At 45.0% G+C, this 25,900-nt stretch overlaps 2 protein-coding genes across 30 annotated transcripts in view; both read right to left on the bottom strand.

Moving 5' to 3' along the window:
* Positions 1-1,484: 1,484 nt before the first annotated feature.
* PGD (phosphogluconate dehydrogenase) lies at positions 1,485-13,273 on the bottom strand. Its single transcript, XM_040585456.1, has 13 exons — positions 13,215-13,273; positions 12,655-12,730; positions 12,036-12,215; positions 11,837-11,902; positions 10,583-10,701; positions 9,169-9,238; positions 8,690-8,824; positions 7,743-7,932; positions 5,074-5,204; positions 4,440-4,573; positions 3,986-4,085; positions 2,335-2,457; positions 1,485-1,773 (listed from the first exon to the last, which is right to left on the bottom strand). Exons 1-13 carry the CDS (start codon positions 13,220-13,222, stop codon positions 1,654-1,656), a joined length of 1,452 nt encoding a protein of 483 aa, XP_040441390.1. The 5' UTR covers positions 13,223-13,273; the 3' UTR covers positions 1,485-1,653.
* A 1,184-nt stretch (positions 13,274-14,457) lies between these two features.
* KIF1B (kinesin family member 1B) overlaps positions 14,458-25,900 on the bottom strand; it is a 96,641-nt gene continuing 85,198 nt past the window's right edge. For all 29 annotated transcript variants that reach the window (XM_040585424.1, XM_040585427.1, XM_040585437.1 and 26 more), the window contains 10 exons: positions 25,569-25,702; positions 24,988-25,049; positions 24,141-24,286; positions 23,529-23,768; positions 23,067-23,138; positions 22,347-22,468; positions 21,381-21,530; positions 20,692-20,884; positions 19,972-20,090; positions 14,458-19,165 (listed from right to left, as the gene is read on the bottom strand). In XM_040585424.1, the coding sequence (XP_040441358.1) occupies positions 19,123-19,165; positions 19,972-20,090; positions 20,692-20,884; positions 21,381-21,530; positions 22,347-22,468; positions 23,067-23,138; positions 23,529-23,768; positions 24,141-24,286; positions 24,988-25,049; positions 25,569-25,702 (1,281 nt within the window). In that variant the 3' untranslated portion in view covers positions 14,458-19,122. The remainder of the gene's footprint in view (positions 19,166-19,971; positions 20,091-20,691; positions 20,885-21,380; positions 21,531-22,346; positions 22,469-23,066; positions 23,139-23,528; positions 23,769-24,140; positions 24,287-24,987; positions 25,050-25,568; positions 25,703-25,900) is intronic.

The following is a 25,900-nucleotide window of genomic DNA, read 5'->3' as shown; positions in this document are numbered from 1 at the left end:
CCCTGTCAGGAGTTAATCGTGCCCGGCAGAGATCAGACACCAGCCAGCTGGTGCGCTGCGGGCAGGCCAGGCTGGGCCCGTGGGGCAGGGCCAAGTGTACGAGGTGCCACAGGGCTGAGTGCCGGGCCCTGCCCGCGGGGCACGGCCACAGGCAACGCCACAGGCTGGGGGCAGAGCGGCTGGGAGCTGCCGGCGGGGGCTAGCTGGCCGCCCGGGCACGGGCCAGCAGGGTGCCCAGGTGGCCAAGAAGGCCAGCAGCATCCGGGCTTGTAGCAGAAACAGTGTGGCCAGCAGGACCGGGGCGGTGACCGGCCCCCTGTGCTCGGCCCAGGTGAGGCCGCACCTCGAATCCTGGGTTCAGGTTTGGCCCCTCACTGCAAGAGGGACGATGGGGGCTGGAGCGGGGGACTGGGCACCAGCATGATGGGGAGCGGATGGGGGGTTCAGCCTGGAGAGGAGGGGGCTCGGGGGGGACCCCTCACTCTACAGCTCCCAGAGAGGAGGCTGTGGACAGGTGGGGTCAGTCTCCTCTCCCAAGAAGTGACAGGACAAGTGGAAACGGCCTCATGTTGCACCAGGGGAGGTTTCATGTTCATCACCCTCCAGTTATCAGTATTGCCTGCAATTTGTCACACATTTATTTTATAGAATTCCTAAATCTTACAACATAATCTGCAGAAAAATTGCTTTAAACACAAAGCAAACTTTCGGTAATTATACAGATACCCAACTAGGTAGCTGCCCTAACAGAAATAAATGGGGAAAAAAACACCCACAAAAACTGGTGCACAGCACAAAATGTAACACTTGAGAGGTTCTGAGAAAAGCAGAACAAAAGGTACAGGCACCCAGGTGAATTTTCAGAAATCCTAAAGATGACTGGCAGTGGGATTGCAGGAAGAGGATCTCAAACAGGGCCAACTTTGCATGCTAATGCAGGTAGTTTTAATTGCCCCACGGAAAGAAGAGGCAAAGAAGCAGGGAGATTTGGGGAAAATAGTGCACATGCACAGCTAAGCCAACAGTTTATGCCAGAGCTTAAAACTACAACCACCACTTAGAGGAAGAACAGCTTGGTGACAGGAATATCCATCTTGACACCCTCTAAGCTGCATTCAAGTTTCTTCTCCATGATCCATCCCACCCTTCACACTTTCACAGAAAACAAACAGAGCTCACAGTGTGAAAGACTGCAGGTCAACACCCAGGAATTAATCTTTAAGCGCCAAGCTACTGCCTGTTATGAATAGCAGAAACAAAAAAAAAGGCCCTTACCTCCCTGGAATCTTGGGCAGTGTTACTGTGCCATCTCCATTCTCCATTTTAGCAATTACTGAAACGCAGTCATCTCTATCTTGATCCCTATAAGTTTATGCGCTATAATACAATAAAAATATTATCATTATAAAATGTATTCTATTAAATACTGCACAAAGACATTTTAGCCGGTTTTGCCCAACAGCAGTGGAAAGAAAACACTTCAATGCGTTCATAAGCAAATTTATTTAGCTTTCTTATAATATATAGAAGTATACCCACAAGTTATTACAAAAGTGTCCAAACACAAGTTCTAGCACAGTACAGTAAAAAGTGGTATTCTAGGAGGAATATCTGAGATCTACAGTATCTTGGCTTCAAGAGGAAATATTTCCATTAGACATTGTAGGCAGAAGAGGACACATTTCCTCCATGGCCTGTCCAGTTAGTATGGATAAATACACCTGGCTTTGATAATAATTCATATGTATGTGCACCGAAGTAATCACGCTGAGCCTAGAATAAAAACAGACACACAAAATAGACACATGAATATCACAGTCATACGAGTACTAAAAGTTGCACCTACTGATACTTGACTATAGGAATTCTAGAAGTAAGATCCGACTCCGATATTATAACATTCAAACTTATTTTCTCATTATTAGCAAAACCACTGCAATTAAACACTTACTAATATCTAGTAATTATAGAAAGGCAAGTATATTATTTCTGCTAGGTAGTAATCTCAAAAACAAGTATACATCCAAAGGTTCAAAGATACCTACTTCTTTATAAACTGTTTTGATTCAAAGATATCTTACCCTTGGTTTACAGATGGAGTAGTAACACTGTCATACCCATATCTCTGATGTTCTTTATCCAGGTATCTCATAGTATTTTATTGCTGTGAGTTTCAGGTTTAATAGAATTATGTTAGGCAGTCTATGCCTTTATCTTTACAGTGTTGGAGTGATTAAGACATATTGCCATTAGGGCCTTTAGACCAGTATTTAAGTAACAACATGATGGTATTTCAGTAGGCAGAAGACTGGCTACACTATTTCAGGCACCTACCTGAAGCAGGTTAGCTGGTAATATTTCATGCCTGTATCCATCATAAAAAGAAAGTGCTGTAGTGAAGCAGGGCATAGGGATACCAATCTGTATTCCAGTACTGATCACATGTCGCCAAGAGTCCTAGAAGAAAGGAAAGGGAGTGGGGGGAACACAGAGAAGAAAGAAACAAACTAATCAGTGCTTGCTCAGAGGTATGGGCAGGCATATGAACTATTCTAGTCTTAACAGGACGTGCTATTTCACGTTATATGAAATCTATTGACCAAGTCTGAGCAAATGCAGCAGTAGATTCCTGATTTTACATAAATGAGGTTGATCCAAAAAAATGGCAAGTAAGATAGAGTTAACAAACAGGACATTAAGCGCGCAAACATATACTTCACATGCAGTCAAACCACAGCCTCGAGCAAGGATGCTATTCTTTCATATAAACATAATCAGTGCATCCCCAAACCATGAACACAGTGGGGAACATGCTGAGGAAACACTGAGGCACTTTTAGGACCCCTGATCAAGCACAGTACAAAGCTCGCCAAAGGGCGTAACAGGTCACAACACTTCAAAGGCATGTGGGTAATCCTCATTTCAACCGTACATCTGATTTAGTAACCTGCATGGAATACTCAGCTTCAGTTAAAAGAATTATTAATGATGAAACTACTTCTTTGTTGGTCAGAAAATGTGATTTTAGTTCTGCCTGTCAACTCCATCCAAAAATCAGGACACTGTTTGAACAGACCTAGGTCAAACAAACAGCAGGTCTGGAACACTTATTTTGGTGCTCCTGCAAACAGTGGTAATAGAACAGAGCTTTGCACTCTGTACAGCTTAAGTCCAAATGCACAGTAGGCACAAGATGCAGGGCAGTGATGAGAACGTTCACAGAGGCTAGACATTTCTTCCTCATGTCACAATTCTTCTGAATGGCTAGATCTCTGCCTAAGGCTCTTCCGTAATACTAAAATGGAAACCTCCTAACAGTAGCTTGGCTAGCATCGGAGAGAAGAACCACGACACAACAAGGACTCTGTGTTTGTTTGTATTATCTTTAGGTCAACAGTACAAATATACCTTGCAACATTACATGAGATCTCAGTTCATCACTTGATGTATCTGGATGCTGATTTATAAGGCAGCGCTTCAGTGCTGCAACCCCCTTTTTTTCCTTCATTTAGAACTACTGTTCTCCAACTTGCTGATGAAACGGAGGCAAGAGGCATTTTTTCAAGAACAGGATGCTAACCCTGGTGTCTGGCAGAATTCTAGTTTGGACCTCAGCATAGCCTGCCTCATCACAGTAACTTTCTTGTTCAATTTCAGCCAACTCCAACTATGCAGTCTTACAGGATCAGGATGGGAAAAAAACCAATATGTTCTACTAAAGAAGGGTACCTTGAAGCCATAGATGATGAATTCCTGCACCCATACGTTATATGCATACAGATATACATACACAATCCCAAAGAGCTTAAGGATTGTTTAGAAATCTTTTGGATTAAGGATGCTGTATAAATCAGTTTCAAGGGTGTTCTCTGCCTTTTCATTTTTCAGTCTAAATAAACCTGTAAAGGTAACTCCTAAGAAAGCAGCTGAGTAAGTCCAGACTGTAAACTACTGCTTTTATGTTCTCCCTTCCTTGGAAACTCACCTGGCAGTTTTCAACAGCTGTCTTAAAGAAATCATCCAACAGCAAATTCTGGAGCTCAGGGTTTCGATCAAAAGCATCTTTGATTTTTCCCAGGAACACACTAGGCAGAACACATGTAAACCAGGAATAAAATTTCAAAGCTTCCAACAAAGGCCCAGAACAAAAAACTTACAGTGCCAAAATTTGATTCAGCCAGACTCACATTCCAAACATTGAGAAAAATGCAAACAAAACAAAGACCAAAGAAAATCTGCAGTAGCTAAGCCACCAGAAAATTGGCTTCATCTGGTGACCTTTAGTGCTGTCTACAGAAACAGCATCTCAGTATCTTACCAGCAGATTGACTTCATAAATTTTCCAAGAGAGACTCTAGACTTGTCAGTCTAGAACTGCATAAACTAAATTGCCTGCTTTTCTCCCCTCCGCACCAAAGTTACCTCATTATCTTAATTACCTTCTGATGATGCAGCCTCCCCTCCACATCAGTGCAATGCCACCATAATTCAGTGTCCAGCCAAATTCTTTGGCTGCTTGTCTCAGCAGCATGAAGCCTTGAGCATATGAGATAATCTTGGAAGCATACAGGGCCTAGAAAAAACAAATTCACATTCCCATTGAAGTCCTACAAAGCTGAATGAGAAACTTCACAGTCTGCATGCTCTGTTTGGTCCACATCTCATCAGGGATGAATACAGTAGGCACATCTCTGCTATTTGAGAACCAAAATATCCTTTCTAATTTTTGGAAAGTTTGGTCTCAACAGAGAGAGTTCAAGAGCTATTACCCCCACTACAGAGTGCTGAGGAGCGAAAAAGTAAGCTCCTCTGCATGAATTCTGACCTCCTGCACCCCAGCTAGTTGTCGCTGCCCACTGTGCCTTTGACTTGAATTCCTTCAGGACTATTCTTTGGTCAGGAAAGGAACTGGTCGCGCTATGCTCGTGGACATCACTAGACAATGCACAATGGGACAGCTGAACCACTTGTCATGAAGTGTAAACACAGAAGCTCTTCGCCAGGGTTTCACCATCCAAAACCTGCTTTGATACACAGCTTGAATAGAGCACCCTGGCAAGCAGAGTGACTCACCTTGCGTATGTCCTCCAGAAAGGCCTTCTTGTTCCCACTGAATTGGGTCATTTTAGGCCCATCCAGCAGCTTACTGGCCTGTACTCTCTCGTCCTTGAGGGAAGACAGGCACCGTGCAAACACAGCTTCACCTTTAAGTATGGCAGGAAAGGGGAGATAATTAGAAAGTTCAGCATCGCTGTAAAGGCCCGAGATACTTGTCCTCAAGCACTTAATGAGCACGTCACTGAATGATGAACCACATACATAGCGAAACAGAGTCACACAGGAAGAGAGGTGTGCAAATGAATTATTTTAACAGCATTACTGAGGGACCAAACTGCCTGTCAGCATAACCAGTGGGTAAATATTGACTAATACAGCTTTCAAACAATGAAGAAAACAAGCCACAAGTCATCCACATGAAAGTTTATCTTTGGGAAACTTCAACAGCCCTTAGTTTTAAGAATTTACTTTAAAATCTCCTCTGATCTACAAAAAGATAGACAGCGCTGCATGACAGGCAAGGTTGAAGACTTCACTCAGTACTGTATCATGTTTTGAAGATAAAAAGCTGCTGCATAAATGCCAAGTGACATTAACTAAACGTGCTTTGAAATACACACAATACACACTGGTAGGCCTGTAACACCGGTATTCAGAAGCCCATAATGAAGTTTTATAACATCACTGAGCAGGTTACTAAATGTCATTTGCCAGGGCTAGGGAGTTAGCCAAGTAGCTCCTGAAGAGAAATCCCTTGATCTGGCTCAGTCAATTCCTAATCACGGTGGTTTAAGCTGTACTTACTTGCAATTGAAGACAGTATTGTTAATGGTAAAAAAAAACCAAAACCAAATCAATGCCACACTCAAACAAAACAGTTTCCAGGGTCTGATGGAAGGTAAGTAATCAAGTTTATTATAGTCTTCATACTGAACTTTTCTTCCACCTTTTAAGTGAGTCATGAATTACCAAAAAAAACCCCACACCCCTCAAAACAAACTAACCAAAACCAAGATGAATGAGTAATGTTTTCACAAGATCCTGAATCTTCCCTGCAGTACGATTAATAGAGTGTTATCAAAATCAGAACTGCCTCCTCTCCATTTCTGCAAAAACTTCCTTCTGCACCGGGGAAGAGAAAGGGGGGGGGGGGGGGGGGGGGGGGGGAATGAGGAAAAAGCAGGAGCAGCATGACTTGCTTTTACAAGCAGAAGTCTGCAAGTCATGCTTCTGCAGTAAAACCACACGCACAGCAACTGCCCTATGAACAGCCAAGTTTGCACAAGGGCTATTGCACATACTTCCTTATTAACACATCATTACCTAACACCACTCCCCTGGCATTGCAGAGGCCTAATTAGGGAGGGTTTCCTCCACCCTTAATCTTTGCAAGAACCCCAAAAGGGAGAATATTAACAGCACAAGCGAGAAACACTCTCTCAAGCCTAGAACTGAAAGACTATAGCTGTAGTAGAACATTAAAACCATTTACAAAACCTGTTTTGTAAAAATACATTGTTGAAATGCAGCTATATTTCTCTGATAGCTGTCACTGCAGTTACTCTCTTTCACCCTACTGAATACAGTTTTTCTTATCTTCTATTACAACATGACTCGACCGGCCAAGGCAAAGGAAATAGAGGTAGAGAAAGCATGAAAAGTAAAGCCAATGTGAGAGCAAAGAACCTGTTGAGTCACCTTACTTACTCGGTGGGAAAGTCTACATTGGACCTGTGGTAAGAGAGCACTCTAAACGCGCTGCAGATGTATTACAACTCCTATGTCACACTTCCATTCAAAAGCCAGGCTAGATAAAAGGGTAAGCAGCCAGACTGTTAGGTCTGTAGGTGAGCAGGTAAATTCTAACATGTTAGGGATACAATTCAAAGCAATTACAAAATACATGTCCATCACCTTAGTTTGGTTTTGGGTCAGCAGCCTTATTAGCCACAAAACAAAAGCCAGCAGTAGTCCAGAGTGCATGAAGAAACACCACAATTAACCGTTGTATTGGAAAAACAGCAACCATCATCCTAGGGTGGTGGTCTGCTGCTAGCCTCAAAAAAAATATCTGTCTGTGCTCCTCAACCCATAATGCAGTCCAACCCTCATGTTTCTGTTTAGTCACACCAATGCTGGGGCTAGCCAAGTTATAACAAAACACCGAAATAGAAGACTTAGATACCTGAAAAACAATTCTTATGCCTTCAGAGAAGTCTAAGTACTTATCGAGCAATGGTCAAGCAACAAAGTTTTCAGAGTGTCCTGCCCCAACTTTTTTTTTTTTTAATATTTCTAAGACTATGATGTGATTTGGAGTAGCAGATAAGGTGGAGTATTACTGAGAGGAGCTGACATTAATTTCATCAATCTAGCGTGACACTTCTAGCACTGCACTTACATTCACCTGTCACCGAGTCATCACCAGCACTATGAAGATACCACAGACAAAGGCATGATAACAGTACTGCCAACATTTGAGAAACAAGGTAAAAACCAAGCCCAGCAAGAAAAACAGTAACGGCTCTCATGGGCAGAAAGACTGCAATGGCTACACCTAGAAAAGCCTCTTCGAGCCAAGCCCTAGTGTGGGCTCATTTCTGAGATTATCCGTTACCGTGCTCCTTACTGTGATGTGGTACATGCCAGCAGGAAAGACGAGGCCAGATCAAAGAACCAGTTACCTATGAGTGTGACAGGGACCCCATATTCCAGGGCGGAAATGGCTGTCCACTTTCCTGTGCCTTTTTGTCCCGCGCTGTCCTTGATCTTTGGGAGGAGGTATTTTCCATCGCTGTCTTTGAATTTGAGGATATTGGCTGTGATTTCGATCAGGAAAGAGTCTAACTCAGTTTTATTCCATTCCTGAAATACCTGGAAAAGGAGAAAAAAGCATGCATATATATATACACACACACACACACACATATATATATGTACACACACTGATTTACTATGTATCTCAACTGATTTACTGATGTATGTGTACATATACATACATATATATATACATACACAAAGGGGGTCATACTATCTCAGTTACTGGTTATTGGCACCCCCTGTCACATCTACCAACGATTTCAGCGCTGCTGGAAGGCCATTGTGCAGGAGCCTTGCACTGGAAGGAGCACAGCTCAGAGTTGGAGCCGAGAGCACCCATCTCCAACCAGGGAGTCAGAGGCATAGCCCATCCTGCTGCCTATCATCACAGGCACTGAAGGCTGGAAACAGAACTGCCATTTCAAGACACATCATACTTATTGACTTGCTTCAACAAGGACCTTTGCAAGATTTGCCAGCTTGATTATAACACTCAATGTTTTACTAGCTTTTTTCAGGCAAGATCATTCACTTCTCTCTACAAGAAGCTGTTCCCTGGGGAGAAACCAGCCATAGAATGGGAGATTTTAGACAACATTCAGGTGTACACGCTTGCTGCTCCCCACCTCATTTAAAGCTCAGGAATATCGTGCTCTGCCCTTGGCAGAAGGCGCATCAGAAAATTTAACTTCACGATGTACAAGCAGCTTTACCTTCAACCTCATGATGTACAAACAGCCCAGCTGCCTCCTTCAATGGCAGACACAGCCACTTGGCTCAGGAAGGCAAGACACCAAAAATGACAGATCACCTTTGACATCTCCTCATGCTCCATGCCCACCACATCTTTCATCAGGTGATAGGCCTCACAGATCAGCTGCATGTCTCCATATTCAATCCCATTGTGCACCATCTTCACAAAGTGTCCAGCACCTTCATCTCCTACCTGTCAGGAAGTATCAAAAAATGGCATTGGCAACAGCACTGTCCGGTGCTTAATACCTGCCTATAGCTTCCTCCTGCCTAAAAAAAACCCATTACTAGCTGAAAACACTGTGGGTCACAGATCCATTTAGCTCCCCCAGCACATGATCCAGCCAAAGAGCTTTTCCCTTCTGTCGTATGGGCTAAGTTACCAGAGATGGCAGATTTGAAGGGAATGCAGCCGGACAGAAAATCAACCCACTGTCGCTGGCCTTATTAAGGACAAACGTGCATGAGTTTCAGCAACCAAACTATCTTAGCCTGGATCTAACCACAAGTTAAGGTCAGTATCAGATTAATATTTACCCAGTCACAACAAGGTTCCCCAGATCCCACTTTAGCAGCAATGCTTTGAAATATGGTCTTGATGTGGGGCCTGTGGGGAGAAATAATATGCCTCAGCAGATAGGCAGAGGTCACAAACACCACATGAAAAAAAGAAAAAACAACAAAAAAAATCCACCAGTATGATGCATCCTTCTGTAACCTGCCAAAAAGCAGTTCGGTGTGAGGGAATGCTGGTAGGTTGATAACCTACCACACAGCGATGTCAAATAAAATGTATGCTCTTCCCGGAACAAGACACTGTTCGCAAGAAACGAGGACAACCCATGTCACGCTAGCAGCACTGTGCAACAAACTTAATATACCTAAAGGAACCCAAATTTCTCTATTTTATTCTCTGTTTTAGAAACGGGGAAATAGAGAGGCAGGTTATGATACAGGCTCATACTCATTAAAGGATTAGTGGTGGAATTGGAACAAAATCCCATTCTGTTCTATAGCCGCAAGAAAAATCCAGGGTGATCTGGAGGAATAGAGGGAAGGAGGAAAGAAACTCCACGAATGCAAGTGAGGATACAGTTATCTGCATTACTGCAGGAAGCAGGAGCTTTTGTCATTGCCAGGCTCCTCAAGCGTACTGAATTGCTTAGCCAACAGGACAGCGTTACAGAATGTCGAGTTTGGAGCAGCACTGCGAAAGGAGCATGGGTGGCACACGGGCCGCAGGTGCTGTGAAGAGGGCAGGGGACAAAGTTCAGGTAAGGGTGGCAAATAGAAGATGTCTTTACTGAGCTGCTTACGGCAAAAAAATTATCAGACAGCAGATTACTGTGATGTTGTTTCTGGCTTTGCGCTGTCAAATTTGACCAGGCGGATGTTCACAGGGAGGAAGTTTAATATGAACATTGATATACAGTCCTTTACAGTAACATGAGTGCAGAAGAGCACAGCGGCATGGCAGAAACTTGAAAAAAAATCATGTATTGAATAGCCAGTACAAACACATACTGAGGGCTCTTTTTATGGTGTCTATCACTGCAGGGATATTTGCTGCTGCCTGTTTCATGGTTAACAGCTTTCCAAGTGCACAGGGCCTCAAAAGAAAAATCATAATCAATAAACAGTACTTGTTTAAAATTTAAGCAAACTTCCTTTCTCCCCTGGCACACATTTCTCCCTTCAGATCTGTGCAGGTCCTACTTTCACCTGTGAATTTCTGGAAGAAAAACATGCCTTTGTTTTGCCTGCTATGGAAGCTCAGCACTGCCCCATGACCCCAGCTAGGTTGAGAAATCTTGAGCCTTGAGGAAGTGAAATGGCAACATATCTTATTCTCTCCACACCCACGTCCTCCTCCTCCCCTCCTTCTGCTCTCAACATGAATAGAAGATGCTTGTTACAGATCATATCGAAGAATATTCTAGCTCATGCTTACCAGGCTTCTTTAGCTCCTCCTGGCATGAGTGAAGGACCATATCTGGCACCCTCCTCTCCACCACTAACACCACTTCCAACAAATAAGATGCCCTTTTCCCGTAGCTCCTTACAACGTCTCTGGAACAAAAAGCAGAGCAGCATTATTTAATTTCTTTTAATGCCAGAGCCCTACAAACAAAGGTTAGAAATTTAGAGCTAAAATTAGGTTTCAGTGCTGCTCTGGACATGCTAGAAGAGACAACCTTAGAGGAAGTTTGTACATGCACCGAAGTGAACATTAGGAAACGTGCAGTTGCTTTGACATGGGTCCTTGCAAAACAGACATGCTGAGAAAACAAAGTCCTTGGAAGCACCGAATAGAAAAGAGCAGCACTGAGGCTGGAAAAGGCTCGCAATTAAGTATCAGGTGATACATGCTGTGTGCAAAGATGTGGGGGAGGCAGATTAGGCCCGAGGTGGAGTTGCTGAGTTCATTGCAGAGTGAAGGTGCAAGCATGAACAACTGTAAGAGCAACTAATTCCCTCTGAGTGGGAGAGAAGCACAGGCTGAGATCCTTAAGGGAAGCTGCAAGCTCCCCAAGTATTAATCCTTTTTTAATACCTGTTTTTTACTCTGGCATGGCCAACTCACTCATCCAAAATCAGGATGCCAAAGCAGAAAGACTAATATCGGCACCCCTTCTAAGATTCAGAAGTACCAATCTGAATGCAGTATTTTCACAGAACCATCCCAGATACGCTAACGGAACTCCTTTAACTTCTATAGGTCAGCCCTATTGCAAGCTTTTTTTGTTGTGGGTTTGTTTTTGTTTGGTTTTTTTTTTAAACAGATAATTACTCTGCTGTTCTCATTACTGAGACAGCCAAACCAGCAGTTCTGTCTTACAGGATTTTCCTGTGGTCATGTAGGATTGAGATAAAACAACAACTCTACAAATATCTTCAGATTTTCAAATCTCCCTGAAAGCACCTTAAGATTGTAACAGGAAATTGTCTAAAGACCATCACTCTTTAAAAGATCTCAATAAAAATATTCTTTGATGATTTGAGCAACTTCTATAAAAATATACTTACATAATAGTCCTTAACTACTGTAACAATTGCATTTTAATAGGCTGCATGATCTGGTTTTGTAGAGATCCTTCCCCAAGCAGGGGGGAGATGGCATCTTATCAGCTGACTATTCTGATGATCAGAGGAGACAGAATCATGTGTATTTCATTCATCCACTTCAGGCAGAAAACAGACTTACCGTGGTATCTCTGTACTCGGAATTCCCACCATCAATTATGATGTCTCCAGTCTCCAACAACGGCACCTGCAAAAAAATAAACTGGCAGTTTGGTTTTATCCATGCATTCCAAACCTCATTAGTGACGAATAATTGAGATCCTCTAGACAAAACTTCTCCAAAAAGACAAAAGGAATGACAGATAGAATATTTGCCTCACCAATTTATTGATGAAGTCATCCACTGCACTGCCAGCCTTCACCAGCAAGATAACGCGACGGGGCTTCTTTAACTGGGAGACCATCTCTTCCAGGCTGTGAGCACCAATCACTTTGGTTCCCTTGGCTTCATTGGCCAGAAAGTCATCCACTTTGGAAACCGTCCTGTTAAAAGCACAAACCTGGGGGAGCAAAAAAACCACGTTAACAAAAGCTGCCGACAGAGCAGTTACTTTAGCTTGGAGTAGAAATTAAGTAAGGTTCAACGCTACGTGCTCTCCCACTTCCACCTTCCCTAAAGACACAAAGCTGGGATGAACCTGCAGCATGTCCCTGCACGTGCCTTGGGAACCTGCGGGTCGTGGCCAAGCCCTAAGCAAACTTCAGGGAAAAACCCTACGTAACTAACAGGCCAGGCGGCCGGCTGAGCACGGCACGCACCGCGGGGCTGCTCTGGAAGCGGGACAAGGGGCAGCCTCGGTTGTGACTGAACGGAGAAGCGATACCCGTTAGACTGATACTCATTAGACCATCACAAGGGAAAGGAAACCCCCAAACCCCGTAAAGCGCTCGGCTCCAGCCCCAAGCGCTAGTGGCTCCTGAACACCGTCCTGCCCTTACCACGAAGCCATGGTCGTTCATGTTCAGGATCAGGTTCTGGCCCATCACGGCCAGTCCGATCAGAGCGATGTCAGCCCTGCAAGGCGGGAGAGAGGCGACCGGTGAGCGGCTGCGGCGGCTCCGTGCCGGGGCAGCCCACCCCTCCGCGGGGCTGGGCAGGGCGCTCCGCCGGCTCCCCGCGCCGCCGGGCGGCCCCACACGCACAGCCGCGCCCCGGCTCGGCGGCAGCTGGCCCAGCCGCCCGGCACCGGGAGGCGAGTGCGCACGATACCCGGCCCGGGCGCCGCCAGCGCGTCCCTGGTGGACCCAGCTCAGCCACGGCCCCACCGCCGCGGCGCGGGCTGCCCGGCACCGGGACGTGCCGCCGAGGGCTGCCGTGCGAGGGCCGCGCCGCGCCCCGCCGCGGGTGCCGGGCAGGGCGAACTCCTCGCTGCTGGGCCCGACCGCCGCGCCCCCCCCCGCGCTGCACCCCCCCCCGCGGGCCCACCGCCTTCCCCCGCCGCGGGCCGCCCGCGCAGCGCAGCTGGGCCCCGCGCCCCCCGCCCGCCCCCGGCGCTCACTGGGCCATGGCGGCGCTGGCGGCGGCGCTGGCGGCGGCGGAGCTCGGCCTGCGGCGCGCGCCGGATAGCCCCTCAGCGGCGCGGCCGGGGCGCGCCCATTGGCTGTTCCGGCAGGCTCCGCCCCCCGCCCATGGGCCGATGGCGGGAGCGCCCCGCCCCCTTAAAGGGGCCGCGCTCGGCGCGAGCCCGGAGAACGGTAGCCGGCAGCGGCCCCTTCCTCCGGCCTGACTCGGTCAGCGGGTCGGCGCCGCCAGGCCAGCTGTGGACACGGCCCGGGGCGCCAGTCCCCCGTCCGTCTTCGGGGCATCCTAGAATGCGGCTGGAGGAAAACTTAGGAAGCTCGCGTCAGCGTCGAGACTAAATGAGGCTCCAGAGAAGCTGGCTCGCTTCATGCCGCCGCTCCGCGACAGTCGGGTCCACCATCGCGACAGGCCAACGCCTGGGCGCGTTGTCCCCGCTCAGGGCACGCTGGGAGCACGCGGCCGCCGAGCCCCGGGGCGTGGGGCAGGGGCTGCAGGAAGGTGACCGCAGCCGGGCAGCGCCTCGCGGCAGCGCCAGCCCGGGGGGCAGGGGCCACCCGGGGCAGTCGTTACCCAGGTGCGACCGGAAAACTGTCGGGGACCGGCGACAGCAGCCAGAAGCCAGCAGGGCACCCGCGGCCGCTTCCCCCGTAAGGCCAGTTCTCGCCAGCAGCCTGACAAAGTCTGCCATGACACAGCGCTCCGGGGCCAGGAGCCGTGTCGGACACACGCAGCGGCCCCCGCCCGCGGGACGGGGATGCTTTGGGAAGGCCCCGACCGGCTTCCCCACCGTGACTGGTAACACTACAAAGCACCGTCTGCAGACGGGGAGGAGGCGCAGGGACTCCCTGGCACATCCTTCTCCACAGAGCTGGTGCCTCACACTCCACCGTTACGTGCGTGGTTTGATTTCACACGCTTCCTCTCATTTTTAACAGCCACACCAAGATAAGCCAGTGTGTACGGGCAGCTCTACAACAACCTTATTTTATCTTTCCATCAAAAGAATCTTTTGAAAGCACCCAGAAACTACTTCGAAATGCTGTGTAACATAAAGGGAAAAGGGTGAGGAAGGAGAGGAAGAGGAAGATGAGAGGCCCTTCTGCCCAAGAACAGCTGAGGCAAATTTCACAAAAGAGTAAGCTTATTCAGGACAGGTTTTGAAAACAAGTGATCATTATAAGGTCCCAGTAATTAAATCATAATAAAAGGAGTACATGTTGTATCTGCTAATGCACTGGTTGGGTTGTACCTTTATTGTTTCACCTCGTTCACTAACAATTCAGTGGTGCAAGGTTACCAGACACAGTTAGATACCTGCATTGCACACCTAAGGCTATACAGCAAATGGATCAGAATTAGTACAAATACATGAACTATATTTACATTTTGTATACTCAAGCTCCAAATATCGGATATATTTACAAAATAAAATAAGAAAACGAAAACCTGAAATTAATGTACAGTGTTGCTGATACGCTCCTTTGCTGGGATGAAGTCAGTTTGCAAAGAGATTTGTTCAAGAAGGCCACTTATACAGCATATACCTTGTATACTTAGTGTACAGACAGATTGAACAGGGAGATGGGGACCGCAATTAAAAAAGTATGTATTTCAGTGCAACAGCATGTCTAACGTCCCAATTCAAGAACCTTAATCAACTACACGTGAAGTAAGAACAAGCGGAGTGGAAAATTAAGAACTGATCCTGGGAAGTGCTGATCTTTTGAGACTCCCTCTGCCTCTAGTCCCTGGTTTCAAGGCGAGCCAGAGGTACTGGGTGCTGCTCAGGATCAGGCCATTAACATGGCAACATGAAGAACCGAAGACCTGGGAGCTCCGTACCCTCGGTTTTCTGAATACACAGCTGAGCCCGGCAATTTAAAAACTGTTCCAAATAACATTGGACACAACCATCTGGTTAGTGTTGGACTAGTTTTGATTTCAAATACTTAGAACGCATAAATGGCCTTCTGAACAAAAAAGTCAATCCTGTTCTTGAACAGCTGATGTTTTTAAACAAGGAAGCACAAAATTAATACATTCCTGCTACATACAGTACAGTTCAGACCACACATTGGGGTTAACAACTACAATGGAGAGATGCAATGCATACATGTCAGAGACCCACTTAACGTACATTCCGCCAACCGTTCCAGAGCAGCACTGTTATCCTTCCTCCAGCAGCAGGGTAACAGCTGCATCTCCAACAAAAACACCCACCACGGTATAAACTAACACAAACTAAGGCTGCGCGAGAGTACCAGGAAGATGCGTATGCATAGGCAGTATTAGTTGACTGTATAGTACCAATGGGTGTTATACCAAAGCTAATCCTCTTATCTAATGTGCAATTAATTACAGATGTATAAATATACAATACATTACATAAAAATAAATCCCTGTAAATTAGATAACAAGCAGCAAAAAGTAAAGTCTTTGCTTTGAAATACCTTTTTGCTAATCAGTAATAAGGACTATAATATAATAAGGACCGACCAAAAAAAAAAAACCAAACCCCACCCTTTCTCAGTCTGGAAATAACATTCCCTTCCCTTCTGCATCCCAGAATACAGGAATCTTCTTTAAAAAGGTACTTAAAGTGCATTTCTAAAATACAGTATAGGAAGTTTAGTTTAGTTTTAAAATATCCAGGAACCTCCAAGACCAACAACATAATTTTCAACGGACAAAAAAGATCATTTGCTCCTTCCTTTCAGTGAGGAACATAAAAACCCAAGCTATGGCACAGCTTTGCACTGACTCTCCCCAGGGAATGCCTGTCAAATTTACTACCAGTGCTTGTGCTCGGCGGGCTGGCAGGCCCACAGCACCGTGCCAGGTCTCCAGCCGCTCAGTCCCCAGAGCTGTCTGACTCCAGGACTGCACACACACGCAGCGAGTAACCAGGAGCGGGTTTTTCAATGTCAAGAGGAGGCAGCTTATCACATTTTCCCCTGCTTGCTTTCTGTTGCTAAAAAGAGATTTCTAACATGTTGGGCTAGATCAAAAAAAAGCTTTACAGTGAATGGAAATCCACTTTGTTATCCTTTTAAAGAAACCTTGAATTTATTTCAGTCCAGTTTTAAGCAGGGAAACTGATGTCTCAAAGTAGGCTTCCGTAATTGGTGAAAAACTGTAACTGTGTGCCCTTGTGTCAGACCTGCAAACAGTAATATGCCCATTTGAACTCCACACAACAACAACCTGTTTTGTCACAGATTATGCAGCTTTAAGAGATACCGATGCTTGAAAACAGGATTTTGCTCTTCTGACGATCTGTTATCCACCTAGACACCAAATCATCAGAAGCTGCTCGGAGTCTTTAAGCAACATTTACACAACACAGCTGTAACACTTCCAGCTCTGAATAAAATAAGCATCTGTCTCTTCCTACTTTTAAAGGAAGATCCCTTAATCATGTTTTTATGCAATGCCTATATCCCCTTAGTCAATTTTCTGGCTTATCCAAAGCAAAGACTTAGCAAACTAGTTTTCTTCTAGTTAAAAAAAAAAAGATAACAATTAAAATGCTCTCAGTGTGTTACAAAATGCCTCCACCTAAATTGCTACGTCTCCTCAAACTGGTTCCACTTTCATTACAAACAATGGTGATGGCAGCAACAACTTAGTGCTTGAAATAGGTAATTCTTGAGATCAGCTTAACTCCAGCTTGAGGAGCCCTCCTGCAGCACTAGCAGTCTTACTTATCCGCACACTGGAAGTGCATTATCATCCATTGCATAACAAAAGGAACAACATCACTGTATTAAGTCACACACAATTAAACACGACAAAACCAGAAAGAAGAAAAAAAAAAAACCACCAAAAGAACATCGCCATTACGCTCCCGGGTCCCCAGGATGCTCCCTCACTTTGGATTCCAGTTCTGAAATAAGCCAGAGGACCACAGGAGATCGCATGAGCACGTGCTTTAGCTTCAGTACTATTGCAAAATATATAAAGGTATGTCCTAGCAAGTGTCAGACTCCATCTCCCTGCTCCTTCACCAACTGTGCTTTTAGGAGGCCTCATTATGCATTGCACTTTGGAGAACAAAAACCCCATAAAGCTAAAAAACTGCTCAGCTGATGCCAGTCCCACGCGCACTTTTGGCCACAGAATTTCCAATGTGTGACGTGACCTGCTGATGGAGCCAAATCAAACTGACTCTCTTGAGCTGGAGTGTGCCCAGATGTGGGACCGTCACAGCGGAGCGAAGCCCTTGTACCTCTCCCTTGAGGTGGAACGCAGGCTAACACCCCCGCGTGCTCCCCAGGCCCACAGCCAGCCCTCTCGGTGCCCAAGGCAAGGCAACAAACCATAGCACAGCAGCCCGAAGCACAGCCAAAGAAAAAAGAACCACCACCCCCTCCCCAACCTCCCTGAACCTAACCAAGGGAGAGGAGCTCACTGCTCAGAACAAAAATTCATCCTGCTTTCCCTTCGCAGGGCAAGGACCAAAACTTCAGCCACAAGGAGAACTACACCGGAGGTCAAGAACCAACACCACCCAGCTCATCTCCAAGCCGCCAACTATTCCACCCCACCAACCAGGACCAGAGTCCACTTGATACGTCCTCCAGGAAGGATTAATTCTGAACTTAAAACTAACTGGGGGGTTTTAGCTGATGAAAATTGTAGCAGAGAAATCAGGAAACATTCAAAAGTTATTCCAGAAGAAGTGAAAACGTCCTGCTGTTCCCTGGAGAACACTGCAAGTGCAAGGCCTGGGGAGTGTTCTGCAGACAGAGGATGCTTTCCCCACCAACAGATGGGGTGTCACCGGTGTGCTGCAGAGCGGGGGTGGACACACGAAGGTAGAGCAGCCTATCCTGACGTACCGATGACAGCTGTCAGTCTCTTCCACTAGAGGTGAGAATTGCGCCCATAAAAGCGGAATGAGGAGACACTGCCCTCCTGCGCTGATCTCCCGAAGGAGCTCTGGGGAACGGCCACACTTCTGTTTCCCTGTAATGACACTCTCCATCTGCCAAACACAAGGCTGAGCATCTAGAACTTCAGGGACTGTACCTAACATTTCAGCCATGTGGTTTATGTTTCCTCACATCAGCACGAGTTCCGTCTCCCCAGCTCAGTTCAGAGGTGGAGCAGGGAGTGTCAGTGCTTCGGGAAAGAGTTAAAGCCAAGCACTGTGCACCCGCAACCCCACAGCAAGAGTTTTAAGACAGATTATTCCAGCCAGCCGTTCTCAGTTTGGTCCCTACCTTTTTCCAGCTCATGCCTTAGCCTGTTGGACCCTGCAAACTCAAAAACTTGCACCAAGTCCAAAACTCAGTCTGCCCAGATAGATTTGTCCAATATCAGCTTTCCACAGAGTTTAAATTAGAGGCTGGATCCAGAAAGCCTGAGGAGCTATTGCAGTTCCTGTCTGGGTAATGTCTACATAGGAGAATTTATCTTTCCCTGGCATTAGAACTTTGCCCTGAGGGAACCAACGACTACTGCCAAGTCACAAATCGAATGAAAAACCTGCAGCAGTCTAGACAGACAACAATGGACAGTGGGACAGACACCAAAAGGTCAGTTGAAATGGGAAAACAATTGTTATAAGAAAAAAAAAAAACCACTTTTTTTTTTCTTCTTTTTAGAGTCGTGCATAATCACTCGGGGGTTTTTTGATTATTTTTTTTTCTTTCTTTTTGTCTGGCCACATGCTACTAGTACGATTCTCAGTACAAGTGAAAAGAAACAAGGTAGGGTTAGAATGCCTAGAAAATGTGCTGAAGGAGTTGGGAAGGTAGGGGATGTTAAGCCACAGGATTACATACAAGAGAAACTGTCAAGAATCACAAAGAGAAAATGAGAGGTAACACTTAGTCTATCAGAAGGTGAGTGAGGAGAACAGATGAGAACATTACATGGACTCAGTACTTCAGCTGGCCCGTGCGTCTTCGAGCCAGTTTTGACCTGTGCAAGAGAGAAGTAGAAAAATACTTGTTGAATTCAGGAAGTTTATTTTTCTTCCCTCCCCACAGTTTGTCCACTTTTTTTTTTTAAATCCCTTCATATAGTCCTAGTTTACTCCATATGTTTAGAAAGTAAAATGTATCAAGGGCTGAAATGAGAAAGACTTCTCACTCTCCTGCTGTGCTCCTTTAAAGGAAGATGGGATCTTTTAAGGACTGCATTGTGACAATATTATTTGATGCTCTATAGTAATAGCTTAGCTTTAAATTTATTATTTTTTTTATTGAAAGGAAGAGCTACCGTAGCATAGTAAGACAGAGTAGAAGATAGTAGTAGAGTAGTAAGATAGCAAGTAGGGGATGTCTGTGACCCGTGCTAAAGGGAAGGCTTCTAGAGAAGTTTGAAGAAGGGAAGGAAATGAGAACTTCTACTCCAGCTCACCATCAACACAATGAAAAGGCAGTCCAGACCCGTCTGCACAGAGGTAGCAAGAAGCTTTATAAATTTGTAAAACAGCAATACAAGAAAACCATTTTGCAGCCACCAAAGGTAGTGCTACATGAAGCATACCACACATGTTCAAACTGGATACGTTTGTTGAGAACGTCACAAGCCAGTGCAACAGGCACTGCATGCCCTGAAATATGGGGCTTGTTCAATTTTCTATTTTTTCTTGTTGTGCGCCCTTGTCCCTCCCTTCATTTCACCTGTCTTGTCAAATTCTTCGAACAAGATTAAATTCTGTGACAAACTATCGCACTATCTTTATGCTTTTGCACATTGCCCACCCATGATCTGTCTCTCACCGTATTGTGCCAGCAAGAAGTGGATTGAAGGCATATAACCAGTCATTCATGTCTTTGTCATTGATGGCCTGCAGCAGGACCCCACGATGCTTCGTGCATACACCAAACGTGTTGGGTGTCTGGAACATGAAGGACAATTTAAAATGCTGAAGCCTCCAAGCACAGATGCTGATGCACACTCCCTCCGTGAGGAAGAATTTGCTGTGTCACATTCCTAAAAACCACCAGACCTAAGGTCTTTCATTTAAGCTCCACTGCTCATTTCCAGGATAACATTAGACGGTCAAAAGGGACATCTTTTACAAAATACAGTTTTAACTCACAAGTGTGGACTTTAACCAGTAAAGTTAACCTGATTCCTTGCAGGATGTTTGTGTGTGTTGGGTTTGTTGTTTGTGTAAAAAAAACAAAACACACAACCCCAAAACACCACACAAAAAGGAAACTGCAAAAACCAAACACACAGGGTGGTGGTACCCACACATGCTCACTAAAGCAAACATGCAGCGTCACAGCAGTCTCAGTCTCTTGTACAGCTGCATCCAAAACATAAGAAACCCTGAACAAACTGGCGACTTTGTGGGCGGAGCCATCAGATGCCAGCCATCCTCCAAGACAAAGACATCTCTGACCAGAGATGATGCACAGGATGGTATGGGTGCACTACTACCTGCAGCGATCCTGTTCTGTGGGTAAATAAACAACAGATCTCAGACTGACCTTTACCATTGCCTGTTGATCCTCGCTGTATTCCACCTGAGCTGTGGATAAGTTTATGAGTCCTCTTTCTACAGGATCTTTGTCACTGTTGTAAATAAAAACATAGGGACGGCGAACCACCACAAAGTGCTTGGCCCAGGAGCTGGAAAGTGGCTCCTTGAAATGGAGGTATCCTTTCTTTGAGACCACAGAGCTGGAAAACAAACCAAAACAAACCCACAAATAAACAGGAATACACCGTCCCCTAAATAAGGCACCCAAGTATCCGTATTAGCTGCAAAACACTGCGTAAGATTCTTGGTCCATAGCGTGTTTTGTGCGTAACAGTATTATGAAAAAGTTCTCCCACAAGCAAGCTGAATTTTGTCTTCAAGAACAACGCAAAAGTCTGATGAAAAGGACCCACAAAGATGTCTACGACAGTGAACTTCAGCAACAGTTTTGATGGTAACAGGTATGTTTAGGTCAATGGAAATCCTGTTCATTAAGTGGTTGTGGGGAATGAGTGCTGCAGAGATCAAATGCCAACATGACCTCCATCAGTCCTGCCTCCATTACACAGGACTCTGCATTTCTGCAATCACCCGTTTCATTTACCTTCCTCAAACGAGGCAAAGAAACTACAAGTGCCAGGCAGTCCCTGTGACAGCTCTCAGGAAGCCAGGATCGCACAACAGTAGAAAACTTACCCTGGTCTGATTTCCTCAATATCAGGAACAAGGTTTAGAAATTCATTCTTTCCAGCTCTGGCAAGACAGGAAGTTTCTACCGCAGGAATTAGCTGGAACTGTTCCACCTCATGACAGGGACTAGAGGCACGAGAATTTGCTTCTGGTGTCCTTAAAAAAAGAAGAAAAAAAAAACAAACAAAAAAAAAACAACAGGGAGAAAGAAAAGTAAGTCACAACAAACCAACTGAATGTGACAATGGACTTGAAAGTGCATTTACAGCCTTGCCTGTCTCACAGGTTTCATCCTCCAGTCTAGGTTGTTTTGTATGACACTGGGATGCTTCTGTACGCTATTGAATAGCATTTCCCTTGAAATCTATGGAACAAAACTTGTAACTGCTAATAGGTTGTTTCCCCACTACTTGTCCCTTGTTTCTCTTGCCAAACACTGTTACGACACAGAAATACATCTTACTATGGTTTGACGTAAAATGTACTACTACATTGGCACGCCTCCTCTCAGGGATGTCAAACTGAGAAGGTACAAGTTACATTATCTTTCATTAAGTAGTTTTTCCAAATGTCATCAAAAATACTTTCTAGAGATACAGCTGAGAACAATAAACAGGGATTACTGGCCAAACTGATTTATTTTGGGTTGTTATTAGTAGATAATGTTTCTTAACAGAACTGAAAAAACCTTGTGGACTCTACACACTGACGATGCACTGGTCACTGGAACGACAAGCATCTGACTGCTTTCAGCAAAAAGAGAAAACATACACAACACTTCAAAAGAACAAAATGGGGGAAAATAATTGTACCGAGTATTTGTAGAGAATAAGGCAGGGAAGCCATACAGAGAAATATCTGAAAGTAGGGAAAGGGAATAAAGGGGGAGAAAAATATGCAATCAGGAAATACAGGAAAGAGATTGTGAAGCACTGAGAAGTAACGTTTTTCTATTAACACCCTATTACTTACTTCTGATCAACTGAATTGCATCTTGAATCCACAAGAGAAGGGCAGGTAGATGAGGGTGTGAGGGTAGCGCTGCTGAAACTCGACACAGACGGGTCGCGCCCAATGGGGGAAATATCTGACAGCTACAAGGACAAACAGGCAAGGTGTCACAGAGGCGGTTCTTCTGCAGCTGGTGTCCCGTCCCGGGCAGCACACAGCATTCAGCCTGCGGGAGGCTCAGATAATTCCTATCAGCCATTTCTCTGCTCTAAATTTTTGGACATAATCATCATAAACCCACCTGGGGGTGAAAATACAAGGGCACTTCTATAGACACCGCTTGTTGTTAATGTCCTACGCTTCTGGTTGTTCACATCCTGACTTCCTCAATAGAGTATTGAGTTGCAACAGTTGCAACTTGGTGACTCCTGTGCCTACAGTCAGAATTTCTAAAAGAGCCAGTTTACCCTTTTACACAGGGAAAGTGTACACAGAAGGTGGGAGCACTTCCAGTCTGCTAATGAACTAGAAGCTATGCTACAGTCCAAGTTCACACCATTTCTAATTCCTGCACCAGTCTTCAGAACCTGATGCTGACTAGCCAAATGCCTCCAATAGACTGAAAATAACGAATTAATACGAAGTGTTTTGTCTCTTCATACTATCAACAGATTCCACAGACCACAAATACACTGCTGTTGTACTACAAATATAGCGTATTATATTGTATGAAATCTTTACCTTACAATCACTGATGCTGTTGTACACCTGGTTAAATTCCCGATTGAAAGTATGAGTAAGAAGCTGCAGACACTGAGGGACACGGACAAACGAAAAAACAACACAGAGAAAAATTTAGATTGTCAGGGAAATTTGAACATATGAGGCAATTTGTCAAGACATATTGAGCAGCTCAGGAAAGAACAAACAAATTCTAAGCTGCTGTGAAAAATCCCAGAAGGGAATAATCACTTCCAAAGCTTCATTTACAGAATTACTAATGAAGGGGAATGAGGTACAGCCATAGCACAAACCCAGCCACCAGCACGGGCTAGTGAGAATGGATTATTTCACTATAAAGCATATTAAAATGAAACTCATGCAACACTGGATAGTCGCCATGCTATCTGAAAAGCTCATCATGAATCTTTAATCGTTTTTGGCACCTCAGTTTAGGCCAGTGATGCTTTTCCCATGTTATACCTTGGTGGCCAGCTCTTTCTCCCGATCCACCAGGCTCTCTATATCTGCCGAGTCATAGCCACTGCTCTCACTGGGTGTCACAGCACTCTCGAACGTTGTAGTCGAGATCTGGGAGGAAATGCTGGTGGAGGTACTGAGGGTTCCACTGCTCAGACTGGGAGACAGTGAGTCACTCAGGGACTTGGGGATGCTGTCACCAAGCTTTTCACGAAGCAGAAGGAAATGTCGGGTTTTTTCCACCTAGCAAGAAAAGAATTGAGTGTCATCTGCTCCAGGATGTTGCCTGTTTTACAGGCACTGAATTCTTACGCATTCTTTAAGATTCATACACTGCGCATTTTCCCCAGGTAAGTGAGTTTGCAATGGCACAAGAAGTAGAATCTGCCTTTGTTAAACACACTGAGATTCTGAGCTGAAGGTTCTATGCAGCAGCCAGCCACACACCTGCTACCTTATCTTCTCTGTTGGAGAATTTAATTATATCTCGACTTTGAGAACAAACTCCAATCCGGGAACTCATTCAGCTCAGAAGGTCTCACAGGGGGTAGACTAAAGGCAAATTCAAAGGTACAGTTATGCTTTTTCTTTCACTTCCCTGATTTCTTTGCTCACCTCATGCAGCAGCTCCAGTTTCTCCAATTCCCACTGATGCTCGAGAATGAGGCTGTCACCCCTGGGCCTCCAACCTGCCAGGTTCTCTTCTCCTCTCACATATGCCACAGATGTATCCAGGACTTTCCTCCTCCTCCTCTGCATTCCTAAGCAGTTAAAAAAAAAACCAACATAAGATGTGTTAAAAATACAGCCAGGGGCTTAGCACTAAGAAACACTTAACAATTAGCAAGCTGTGAAGTACCAACCCTTCTGTTTGGCTGGAAATACACAAAGCAATGATTTCATTGACAGAAATCACACATTCCAAAGATGTGATTTAGTCCAGCTTTCTTACTTGATTCAGATACTTTCCATTGACCACGATATAATGCAAACTCCTGTTCAGTCTAATTCAATACAGGAACTTCAATTGCTAGTTCTTAGAGGAAAAATACACTGATACCACACAATCTACATTCCTTCCAAGTTACCAAGTTTGCATCAGATAGCAGCAGTATCTTCAAAAGACCAAGAGAAAACTGCATTGCTGCAAAACCAAGTCTCAGCTGTGTTAGTCATAGGCCATGTATTATGCAACCTAAGTCTATGATGAAGGTCTAGTTTCCTGGTATGTCAGAAAACAAAGTTTTCAGTGAATCCTTGGTTCACCAGTGGTAAACACAGACCCAAGTTGAAAGTAAAAGCTTGCCTAAGTTTTTTAAGCAATAGCAATGTGCCACTGTTCCCATGAAACACAGGAAACTCTTCCCACCAGGACAGAAGATCCACAGAATCACTCTCTTCCACCTACGAAATTTTCTGCAATGTTTCATATTTATCACTTGAACACCCAGTCACTGCTTACCTGGACTTCCTGTGTCTGCCATTTTGCATAAACTTAGTTCATAGATCCCAGTCACTCGATTGCTGTTCACAAGAAACCAGAGGGAAAAAGAAAAACCTATTATCTTCAAAAATTGTGTGCATTAGCTTTAGTAAACTGGTCCCCAAATTAGAAGTTCAAGTATAGTTCTTAGTTAGAACTACATCTGAATTCTAATCTTGACAGAAAATAACCAGGAGAGACTGCAAGATCTCTAAAAATGGCTTTTCCCCCATGTTCCCCCTCACCCCCCTCATCAGATTCAGAGAAGAGCTGCTGCAGTAAATTCCAGGTCGAGATCAGGGTTGACTATGTGCAAGTTTGAACAATGGATCTCTCTTCCCAACCGTTCAGTCAGAAGGCCGGAAAAAGGATCAGTAAAGAGAAAAGCCACCAGAGTTTTACTGAAATAAATGCAACAAAGAATGCTCAAAACCAGACTGGAGAACTATAGGTAGACTTTCAAGGAAGAAATAAAGAAAACTAAGCTACATTCTCCCCATGCCCTCTAAGAGAAAAAGTATATGCCGACATAAAACTTCAATACCAAAACTGGAACTTACGAATCTGGAGATTTGGAGTAGCCACTGCCAAAGAGATTGCGTAGTGATCGCGGTGGGGAGATCTTGGCATCTCTTGAGTAAAAGACCATACAAACATCCTTTGTTATAACAGCAGGCTGGATGCAGTGGTCAAGCTAAGAGAAAAAAACCAACAATGAATGACTGGCTGCAGACAACTATACCAAGTTATACTGCTTCCCTCTTGTGGGGGGACAGCTTTTTGAAATTTATTTTTATTTGGGTCTTTGGTGGCGGTTTTTCACATGTGTTTCTGTGAAAGAGAACTGTCAAATTTCTCAATGCATCTTATGGGTGAATTGTACTGTACAAAA

The sequence above is a fragment of the Falco naumanni genome, chromosome 3, assembly GCF_017639655.2.
Source record: "Falco naumanni isolate bFalNau1 chromosome 3, bFalNau1.pat, whole genome shotgun sequence".
Lineage (NCBI taxonomy): Eukaryota > Metazoa > Chordata > Aves > Falconiformes > Falconidae > Falco > Falco naumanni.
Note: the sequence above shows the minus strand (reverse complement) of the source record. Positions and strands in the feature narration are given on the sequence as shown.